Source organism: Carassius auratus, unplaced genomic scaffold (genome assembly GCF_003368295.1).
Source record: "Carassius auratus strain Wakin unplaced genomic scaffold, ASM336829v1 scaf_tig00022789, whole genome shotgun sequence".
Classification (NCBI taxonomy): Eukaryota; Metazoa; Chordata; class Actinopteri; order Cypriniformes; family Cyprinidae; genus Carassius; species Carassius auratus.
Window position 1 is genome coordinate 23457 of NW_020525218.1, and position 12293 is coordinate 35749.

The 12293-nt window shown below is 33.8% G+C and overlaps 1 protein-coding gene across 1 annotated transcript in view; it reads right to left on the reverse strand.

Moving 5' to 3' along the window:
• Positions 1-12050, reverse strand: part of LOC113077523 (proprotein convertase subtilisin/kexin type 6-like) — a 32410-nt gene extending 20360 nt beyond the window's left edge. The window contains exons 1-5 of the mRNA XM_026249890.1: positions 11952-12050; positions 10967-11097; positions 10193-10296; positions 9043-9160; positions 1102-1290 (exon numbers count right to left, since the gene is read on the reverse strand). Coding sequence (XP_026105675.1) covers positions 1102-1290; positions 9043-9160; positions 10193-10296; positions 10967-11097; positions 11952-12050 — 641 coding nt within the window. The remainder of the gene's footprint in view (positions 1-1101; positions 1291-9042; positions 9161-10192; positions 10297-10966; positions 11098-11951) is intronic.
• Positions 12051-12293: the final 243 nt, after the last annotated feature.

Here is a 12293-nt window from a genome sequence, read left to right on the forward strand (position 1 = left end):
TCTGATTGACTATGTCTCATATACATTTTTCCAAAAATTTCTGCAATATGCACATTACCTGACAGTCACCGCTGCTTAGCTACTACTAAATATTGTAGAAACTGAATTTTCTATAAAATTGCTTTGCAATGATTTGTATCGTAAAAAGCGCTATACAAATAAACTTGAATTGAATTTATTAATGTTCTTACAATCTTTCTGGGCCTGGTAACATTTCAGTTGCATTGCTGTCTATGGAGGACCAGAAAGCTCTCGGATTTCATCAAAAATATCTTCATTTGTGTTCTGGAGATGAACAAAGGTCTTATGGGTTTGGAACAACATGATGGTGTGTAATTAATGACAGAATTTTAATTTTTAGATGAATTATCCCTTTAATGTATTACATTGTACTGTTTTTATTAGTGCAGTCAAACGATTAATCACGATTAATCGCATCCAAAATAACAGTTTTTGTTTACATATCATATGTGTGTATACTGTGTACATTTATTATGTACATATAAATACAAACACGTTCATGTATATATTTAAGAAAAATATGTTATGTTTACATCTTTAATATATTTATATAAATATTAAATAACATAACATTAGAATAAACATGTATATACATGTAAATATTTTCTAAAAATATACTGTATGTGTGTGTATTTATATATAGATAATAAATATACACGGTACACACACGTATGTTATGTAAACGAAATGTTTTATTTTGGATGCGATTAATCGGTCTTATTTTATATCTTAAAAACATTTAATACAATTATTTAACATAAATATTTACAGACGGACAGATTGATGGGTAGATCGTTTTTGTTGTTGCAGTCACTGTGTAGTGCGTAATAAAAAAATTTCCTTTAATGCACTTTCTTCGAAGAACATGATTTTTTTAATGTACTTTCCTAAAAACAGATATAAATCTAAAGAAACACGCTGGTGCTTCGCACACTTTCTTCTCTATCGGAATGAGTTGTAGAGCTCAAACAGATGACGCAAGATCAAACTCTTTCATTATTTCCTGTCCCCTCTCCACAATCCAGCCGATAAAAGGCAGAAACCACTGAATCTATAAAGTGCTGGTTTGTTCTGTATCACCTCTTAGCCAGCAGCGTTGATCGCGTCCCTGATGGGGATACGAGGCTGATCTCCAGGTCTCCTCTGCGCGGGTGGATGATGAGAACGCGCACCACCACGTGCTCCAGAAACACCACCCGCTGATCCGGCTGATCGCTGCAGCCGCTGCTCGAGATGCTGGCGTTCAGCTTCTGATCTGCTCGAATATACCTGCAGGAGGATCCAAGGGGGTCAGCGGAGAACAGGTCAGAATGTAAAACACAGCTCTGCATTCATTGACACAATATTAGATTAGATTAAAAACACTTCAGGTTATGTGTGCCATAAGTAGCACTGGTATATTTGTAGCAATAGCCAACAATACATTGTATGGGTCAAAAGTATAGATTTTTCTTTTATGCCAAAAATCATGAAGATATTAAGTAAAGATCATGTTCCATGAAGATATTTTGTAAATTTCTTACCATAAAATGTATTATCATCAGCAATATGCCCTATTTGTCCAAGTGAATTGACAACTTTAAAGGCAATATTCTCAATATGTAGATTTTGTTGCAACCTCAGATTCACCACACATCAAAGGAAAGCTTATTTATTCAGCTTTCAGGTGATGAATAAATCTCAGTTTCAAAAAATGTACCCTTATGACTGGTTTTGTGGTCCAGGGTCACATTTGAGAGCATAGATAATAAATAGTTACTGATTTTGCAAACATTGTAAAAAGCTTTCAGACACTTGATGTCTCCTGAATAACATAAATGATAAATGTTTAACATTTTTTAAAGGGAAGCATAATTTTTTTTTTAAAGGAAAGCATGAATTAAATAAGTGGATGGTCATTTTTACTGTCAAAAAGGTAAAAAAATAACTCCATAAATGTACAACAAAACAGGTAAATAAAAATAAATAAATAAAACCAAACTTAAAATAAAATTGAAATAATACTTGAAATACGTTAATTTAATTTAATTTAATTTAATTTAATTTAATTTAATTTAATTTAATTTAATTTAATTTAATTTAATTTAATTTAATTTAATTTAATTTAATTTAATTTAATTTAATTTAATTTAATTTAATTTAATCAGGGTTTTTATAGTGAAGTAAAACTAAAACCACGTTAAAAATATATAAAACAAACTAAAAATTAAAATGAAAACATATGAAAACTATAATACTATCTCAACTACACATTGAATAATAATAATTATTATTATTATATAAAATAACACTGGCATAAAAATAGGCTTTAAAACTCATGCGCTCTATTTCATGTATTCTGAAGTCAAATGATAGCTTTGTGTGAGATCTAAAATTAAATTTATGTTCATAAATCTCCATATAAACTCCATTATATCTGCTCGATGACTTTTATGCTGCCTTTTTGCTCTTTTATACAGCTTGGCAATGAACATCAATATCCACGTTCAATGTAATGAAAAAGAACAGATCAGTATTACACTTTACGTTTAACAAAAGGAAAAATATAATCTGAATTACATGAGGATGAATAAATGATAAGTTGCAAACGCATTATCTCAATGATGCGTGTAATGAAAATACATAATTTTTACATAATTTTAATATGTTATAGCTGTAAAATCCTTAAGTATATATCTTAAAAACATTGAATACAAATAATAAAATATAAATATGTATATACATTTAATACATTTTGTGTACTTTTCATGACGGATAGCAATAAATCTGGAAAAACAACACTAGTGGTTTATGATGTGCAGGACTAAACTACATTTCCCATAATCCTTTGTGCAGCTAGAGCATCAATCATACCCCTAATGAGGATTGTTAAGATAAAAAAAAAAAAGTAATAAAGTATTAAATTGCTTGACCCTTTCAGTTTACTCCAACCCAAATCATTTAAATCACATTTCCCCTTAATAGTGTGAAAAATAATAAAACCAAGCACACAAATTGTAATATGTATTCTTCCACAATGCTGTTTCATGGCTCATTAAGCTGTGGGATCGTCTATTCATTCAGTCTGGAAGCTCGTTTTGGATATTTAAGACTTTTTTTCTTGGGAGTGACACTGTTTCAACGGTTTTATAATGCCGGCTTCACCGTTTTATGGCTGTGCTGATAAACAACAGCGCACAGATGGCAGCAAAATTAGTCACTTGAGGTCTGAACCATTATTTAGCACACGTTCAGAAGCAGCATCACCCAGAAATACGCTAGCTGGAGATTACACTACAGCCTCGTTTCAATCTTGAGACTGACATCCAAAGGAAAACATGCTTAAAATGGGAGGCTGCACCTCTTCAATTTAACATGACAGCTTGCAGTGACACTTTCAGCTGAAACACGGGGGAAACGGCATCCATATGGAGACCAGGACTTCACACAGAAAAAAATTAAAAACTAAGTTGTTAGATATGTATATATATATATATATATATATATATTTTTGTATATTTCTGAATATACATATAAATGTACTACTATTTATTTAATAATATACAAAAATATTTAATTAAATATATTAACATTAACATGTATAAATAAATATATTTAAATATTATTCATTTATTAATGAAAGTATATTTAAAATTAAATAAATTAAAAATAAATTAAAATAAATTAACTCATTAAAATGAAATGTAAATAATAATACTGAATTGAATAAAAAATATGAAATAATTATAAATTAAAGCTCTCTCTCTCTCTCTCTCTCTCTCTATATATATATATATATATATGTAGAATAAGAAAATCGCGATGCAATTCTGTTTTAGTAACATAATTACAAAAACTATGCCTAGACTACTAAAATAAAGATTAAAAGATTTTAATAAAAACAATGTAATATAATACTAAAACAACACAGACAGTTCACAACATTTATTTTATGGTGTAGATTTTAAATATATTTTGTGCTGGTCTTTATGCCATATCATCATACTTTATATGAAGATGCTTCAGAAAGTCTGTGGAAGAGATGGACACTGAGAAAAGTGCATGCTATGCATCTAATCATGGACAACTGTTTATGGCATTCAGCCATTACATTTTTCACTTCACAAAGCCAAAGGAATGAGATTGTAAATCGATAAATGGCAGCCAAGCTAATGAGATTGTGAAGCACGGCCAAAGCGCAGGCTAGGTCCCTCTAAATATCCACCCGAGCACGAGATGCTATAAATAAAACCTAATCTATGACTAATATCAGTGGCCACAGCAGTCATGCACACAGCCAACACCAAACACACACTCGTGGAGTTTCGATGGTATCTCAGTCCGCAAACAAAACAAAGATCCTCCACCCCATCATTCCCTCCCATGACATTCAATATTCAGTCTTATCAGGCTGTTTGTCCAGTTTTCTGGTAAACAAAGGACAGTAAGGACATTTTACTGCATTAAGTCACATTTTAAAGCACTAAATGCAATAAAACAATGGCTATCGTGAATTTGTTTTTTTATTTTTATCATGGTCATCTGGTCACCCTATTCTAACCCAAATATTCATGCCAACCAAACTTCTTCCTACCATTGAAACTGAGACTTTTCTTCCAGTTTTACATGCAAGCCTGTGTTTAATGTTCTTCGGCACAAGTGCATTCTGGTAAGCACATTCTGCTGAAACGTTTTCTATTTTAGTTCATTTAATATGAAAAGTAAATATTTTTAAAGGAGCAGGCTAGTTAACTCAAAGGAAAAGTTCACCAAGAAATGCATATTTCAAAAAAAATCGACCATCATTAATGTGGACAGTTTTGTGGAACTGAGACTAAAATTTAAAGTTCCTGTTGTTCTTCCTCAGGCATTAGGATGAGTAAAATAGCAGATGCATTCATACACAGCAATTCATCGCCTCCAGCAAGATTCAACCCAAACCAGAACTTTAAACACTTTGAGCATCAACCAGCGATTAAAAACAATCCCTGTCTAACCCAGGCCAATTCTTGACACAGAGCTCACAAGGCTGAGAAAGATTTCTTTCAACACACATTGCAAATGATGTGAACTCAGTCACAGAGGAAGAGAAATCCAGTCATGTTGCATCCTTGATAGAGGACAGATGTCATCGCCACAAAACATTAAAGATGCACATCTAAATGAGCATGCAACAGTTACAGCCCGAGCTTGAATGCAAGTCTAAATGTGTTGATATTAATGCACAAGATTAATGCACCAATTAACCACTGTGAAATGCTGATCTATACAGCAGTATATTCAGCATCCAGAATGTTCTGATGATTAATAGCAGTGTTTTCATTTCGCGTCGTGTGACATAATACTTTAGTTTTCAGTGTAGACTGTGTTTAATCAAAATTTGAAATGAAAACAAATAAAATCAACGATCCAGAATGGCACAGATATTATAAAACTATCAAATCACTATCATAGAGACTAGATCAGAAGTGCCCAAACTTTTTCATACAAAGTGCCAAAAATATCACTTTATTGTAAATGTTGCATTACTGTATATCAAATATATTTTATTAAAATGTATTCAATTATTATTTTATTATTTTTTTGAATAATTTATAATCAAATGTACTTTTAGTTTTTATTATATTATTAGGATTTTTTTATTTTTACATAGATGAAACTTCTGATTAGTTCAACTACAAAAACTTCTGTATTAGTGCTTTTGTATTATATATATATATATATATATATATATATATATATATATATATATATATATATAGATCTCACATTAATATTACACACACACACACACACATATATTTATTAAGGAATTAATAATCTTCATAAGCAAGGATGTGATCACAAAGACATGTATAATGTTATTTCTATTTCAAATAAATGCTGTTTTTTTCTTCCATTTTATATTCATTAAAGAATCCAGAAAAATGTAATGTACGACGGTTTCAGCAAATCAGTATATTAGAATAATTTCTGAAGAATCATGAGACGCTCAATACTGAAGACTTTGGGGTCAAACTCTGCACTGCACTTAATTACCATTTGGATGTAAAAGTTTAAATAACATATCATGAATAATCAAGTTTGTATGTTGATGAGGATGAATCACTCCAGATAACCAATTCAGGTTTCCATATGTCATTAAAGGCAATACGAAATGCAAAAAAGGCAGCTTATATTGTCTCTAAAACTGTACTAAAACTAACAGTATAAAGCTTTAAGGTCAGAGTGTTTCATCATGCCCTTCAACAGATCAGCATCGTAATCTGCCTTTCAATGCAGTGACAGCACATCCTCTGAGAACAGATATGAAAGGAGAGAAAATCCCTTTCAACATCAATCAGTAGTTGGACATGGCAGCATGATATATCACAGTTCAAATCAGGCCACACAGAACAGTCGTGCATTCAAACTTTATTTCGGAACAATGCTGCAGGAAACGGTGCCAAACATTCCGTGTGAGTGACACAGTGCCACTCGGGCTGTTATGTGTGCCGACACGGTGATGGTGTTGTGTCGATGTGACACGGTTGTGTTTGCATGAAGGAATGCAACCATCCAAGACCCAGAGAAACCAAAGAGGTTCATGCAACAACAACAAAAAAAGCTCCCTAATGTGCAAAACGCACTACATAGCAACTAACTGAAATACTGACGTATTAAAATTACTAAAACTAAAACTGAAATAAAAAAGTATTAAAGAAATAATAATTCATAAACATTATAAATTAATAAAATTTAATAAAATAAAAATAAAAAACAAGTATTGAAAAATAAATGTTTTTGTTCACTAAAACTATTAAAACAAATTTCCACTGGCTGAAATCAAGCTACAATAAAATAAAATATAAATATTAGAATAAAAACTTAAACATTTGAAATTGCACAATTGGCATCTAACTGAAATAAAATAAGTATTTAAATTATTAAAACTAAAACAAAAAAAATATTAAAGCCTAGATAGAAATATTTTGTATTTGCCTTTCTCGTTATTTACACTGCATGTGTGAACTTGTGGGTGGTGCTTAACAGGCAATGATGTAGAAACAGTAGGCGGGGCTAAATGGGTAGTGATACAGAATCGGTGGGCGGGGCTAAACAGATAGTGATACAGAATCGGTGGGCGGGGCTAAACAGGCAGTGATACAGAATAGGTGGGCGGGGCTAAACAGGCAGTGATACAGAATCGGTGGGCGGGGCTAAACAGACAGTGATACAGAATAGATGGGCGGGGCTAAACAGGCAGTGATACAGAATAGGTGGGCGGGGCTAAACAGACAGTGATCAGAATAGGTGGGCGGGGCTAAACAGGTAGTGATACAGAATCGGTGGGCGGGGCTAAACAGGCAGTTATACAGAATCGGTGGGCGGGGCTAAACAGGATTGATGTAGAAGCAGGGGTTGATCTTCTGCAGAGGTGGTTTTTAGCCACTTAATTACAAAATAAAGACATAGACTGACTACAGTATACGCTTTTTTTAGACTAACGAGAAAGATTTGAGTTCTGAAACTTACAGGACGTAAATACAGTGACCTCTTATACAGTATGTCAAAAGATCAAGGGAACTTTGCTTTCTCAATTAAAAACAAAACAAAAAACAATTGAGTCAGTTACTCCTCTAAACTGATATACAAACTGTGCTGGATCATACAAAAATGAAGAATGTTTTGCAGCATCTCCTACTTCCTTTGTATGCAGGAAGTGTCTTCTCAATATCCAAAAGCACAGCGGCGCAGCAGACAAATTGAGATACTCCCGGAAATATGGAGACTTTGTCATAAAGCCTAGTAGCTTGCCACAATATCTCAGTAATTCAGAGCTCTTAGAGGTTATACGGAGGGGATTTGAATTGAGAACTGAAATGTTGTACTGAATGTGTGCATGTGATTCATCTCGACATGTCTGCTGAATGTACGGTGCTCTTCAAAGCAGCGCGACACGCCATCCCTCTCAAGACCCGATGATAATTCACATTATGAGCTAATAATACTTAGACATGCTCCAGTTCCCATCCCTGCCCTGCTGAATCCCATCACAATCAGGCAGAATTTGTTACAGAGACCCACAGATTCACTCGGGTCACATACAGTATGAGGATGGGTGTCTGGAAACCGATCAGAAGATTAGGGATGTTTTCCACATTATTAAAGTTGTTTTCAACAAATGAGATAAAACAGTAACTCTGGCATGATAGTATATATACGGTTTTATAATGTTGTGTCTTTTGTTTAACACACGTTTTAAAGTATTACTGATGGATCATTCAGTTGGGTTTCTTCATGGTTTCTAAAGGTCAGTTTAAGAAAATAAAAGTAGAGAAATATATTTTCCCAATGTAAATGTGTAGAGAGCAGAAAATGAGTTGACTTAGCAACAGTATGAAAATACAACATTCAGCAGATCTCCAATTATGCTTTCGTTCATAACATTTAGCTAGAATATGGAAATAACTGATACTGTATATTCTGATCATACTGCAAAAAAAAAAAAAAAAAAAAAAAAAAAAAAAAAAATTCAGTATTTTTGCATTGTTTTCCAGTGCAAAAAGTTTCTTAAATCAAGATACATTGAGAAGCAAAATGACAAGATATGACTTTTTAAGACCCGCAGAAGACCTGGTCATGTGTAATCGCCTTTAAGTTTGCACAAATAGAAAGAAGAAAATATTTAAATGAGATGAAGAACTTTTCATTTATTAAATATTAAATTCACTGGAATATTCAGATTAGAAAAACTGTAAAATATTATTACAATTTAAAATAATTGTTTTCTATTTGAATAGGTTTTAAAATGCAGTTTATTCCTGTGATGCAGCGCTGAATCAGCATCATTTCTTCAGTCTTCAGTATCAATGTCGAAAACAGTTGTGCTTTATAAATATATGATGGAAAATAAGATACTTTTTTTTTTTTTACATCATAAATGTTGTCACTTTTGTTGTCACTTTTGCATCCTTGATGAATATAATAATTCATTTCTTTCAATGTATTTGAGTAAATCATTGAGTAGAAGCGAGTTATATATATATAGTTTCTCCTCACCGGGTTCTGCGGTCAGAAGTTTTGCTGCAGGTGTGCTGAGGAGGAACCTTTCTCCAATTCTTGGCTTCCACCACCATGGCCTCAGCATCCACCAAACCAAAGCCATACAGATGACTGACTACACCCACAAACACACACACACACACACACACCAAAAGTTAACCAGGTACGGATGTCAAAGACAGCAGAATGTCCAGACTGTCTGAACCAATCTAGATGACATTCATGCTGAAACTGTATTTACTAATAGTGTCACCAGTGTGGTTTTAATGCTGTTGTTGATATCGAGTCCAGGGCTGATATTGCTGATAGGTTATGAATATATGAAGAACTCATTTTAAGGACAGCAAATAAGAAAAGAACAATCATTTCACATAAGTAAACTTGCAGCATTTTTTTTTTAAATATATCTTAAAGGAACAGTCCACTATTTTTGAAAATAGGCTCATTTTCCAACTCCCCTAGAGTTAAAGAGAATAGTTTTTGTACACAGTTTTTTAATCCATTCAGCCGATCTCTGGGTCTGGCACTTTTAGCTTAGCTTAGCATAGATCATTAAATCTAGTTAGACCATTAGCATCTTGCTCAGAAATGACCAAGAGTTAAGATATTTTTCCTGTTTAAATCTTGACTCTTCTCTACATTGTGTACTAAGACTGATGGCAAATGAAAAGTTGCAATTTTCGAAAAAGGTAAAACTAAGCTGTGTTACTCTAGGGGAGTTGAAAAATTAGCCTATGTTCAAAAAAAGTGGGGTGCTCCTTTAAATTAAGTTTACTTTTCTTAAGCTACTGGCACAGTTTTTCAACATTTTTAACTAAATTTATTCTTGCACAATTTTCCAACGAAGAAGGAAATAATAAAATATTAAAGATACATTCTATGAAATGAAAGGGATACCTCACCAAAAACTGACAATCCTTCCATTATCTACTGTCCATTAACCTCAAGCTCTTCGATTGGAAAACAAGAAAATATATATATGTGTGTGTGTGTGTGTGTGTGTATACACATATTTATGTATTTTATGCCATGTAAATTAGTGAATCACTCTCATGTATTTTAAAAAACATGACTTATTCTACAAAAAATACTAAAAAATGTGTCAGAAATGTGTGTTTATTTGTTTGTTTTTGTTTGTTCTGTTCACCTTTGTGTCCGGCTGCATTAGTTTTCCAGTCACTGGCTTTCAGATGAGCTTGTCTTGACGTCTTCACGAGGAGATGCTGGACATCTCTCCATGTTATAAGAGGACTGAAAGATAACAAGAGAAAGAAAAGAGAGAACTGTTAGCTATTTTATTTGGTTTTGGGAATTGAATAACATTTCTGGTTTGCTTCCTATCTGAGAGGCTCTGTTTGCTAGGGCTTTTGGGACACTAATTCAATTTAGTGCAACAACTGCATCCTGGCAGGTGAGGTAACTTTATCCAAGCTCTGTATGCTTCACATCGCTTTATTCCACTTCTGCTGTCAGCCGTCTCATGCACAGACAGATACGTGGAAAGATCACGTCAGGACGTTCAACAGAAGCACTCCTGTGTGTGTGATACTGCTTAAACAGATGAGTGGTTTTCAAAGCCTGTGGCTAACATTACATCACATTTTGTTCAACAGTATTAAATACACACATCATGCCTCAAATGTAAATATAATTTAATTTCGAGAGTTGAAACCACAATATACACATACATGATTACGCCAAATTAAATTACAGTCCTAAAAGCCTTTACAAGCAGAGAATCTCAGACAGAAAGCAAAACAGAGAAACTGCATTCAATTTTGATTTCCTTTGTTTTACTGATAAAAAAAAATAAAAAGCTTAGCAAAAATGAACATAAAGAAGCAGTGCAGCTTCCTGCATCTGTTTTATGGAAAAATGATGTCAAACTGTGGAAAGTGATGTAGAGGAGCAGAAAACTGACTTTGCCTCCAGAGCGAGAGCGATGACACCCGCCACCATCGGTGCAGACACGGAGGTGCCTGTGTGTCCTTCTGTACATCTCTGACGCAGATCCGTGGTCACCTGGAGCCAGAAACACACAAATACAGAGCGCTCGAGTTAATAACTTCAGCTTACTGTACATGCAGCAGAGTGAACAAATGGTACGGCTGGTCTGCTAGGTTTGTCTGTCTTCTGTTTAGGCAAAGTCCTCCTCAATAAAATTACAATTTCTTCACCCTTAGGCCATCAAAGATGTTAATGACATTTGGAGAAATGTAATGTGAATGGGTGCCGCCAGAAAGAGTCCAAACAGCTGATAAAAACATCACAATAATCCACAAGTAATCCACATCACTGCAGTCCATCAGTTAAAGTCTTGAAGCAAAAGGCTGTGTGTTTGTAAGAAACAAAATCCATCATAAAGATGTTTTAAATGTCTATAATCAATAACAACGCTTCCTCCATTAAAAAAGTCCATCCCCTATCGTCCTCTCACGTCAAAACCCATCCACATATTTGCGTTTGAACTGTTTTGGCTCATAAAAGGTGCTCGATCTGTGCCTATTTCTCTCCCGATTCAGATAAGATAACTTTTCACTGGAAAAAGGCTAATTTATTGATAAAGAACTCCAATTTAGCCAGAATCAAGTGTTTTGACTCTCATTCTGACGGCACCCATTCACTGCAGAGGATCATTGGTGAGCAAGTGATGTAATGCTACATTTCTACAAATCTGATGAAGAAACAAACTCATCTACATCTTGGATGATCTGAGGGTGGGTAAATTATGGGTGAACTATTCCTTCAGTAAATGCCTCTAGCTGTAGGGATCATCCAGTTTCAAAACCTGTGAGCATGCAAGTATATGCTTCTGTTTTTTGGGGGGAAACAGTGGGTCACCCATAGAGCTGCTCTGGTAGCTGCAGGCAGAGAGACCGAGCACTCGAGTGTGTCTTCAGTCAAACATGAGCTTGATTACACTGGCGTTTCTCAAAAGGACAAACACGAATGGGGTCAGTGCCACCGATGGGGTCCCGAGGAAGATGCTGGGATTGGAGACACATGCTTTCGTCCAAAATGTGTTTGTGTGTTCGTTAGGAAATAAACAAGACAATACTAGAATTTTTAAATGAAGACGTGAGAAAAATATGAACAGACTTCTCATTAACCACTTCATCTGTATGTTTAAGGGAATTTAAGAGGTTTTTAAGAAAGCAAATAAAATAAAAAAAAAGAAATTTAAACTTAGAAATTTTTTATTTCTTTATTTCTTAATCACTTGTTATGATAATTGTATATATATATAT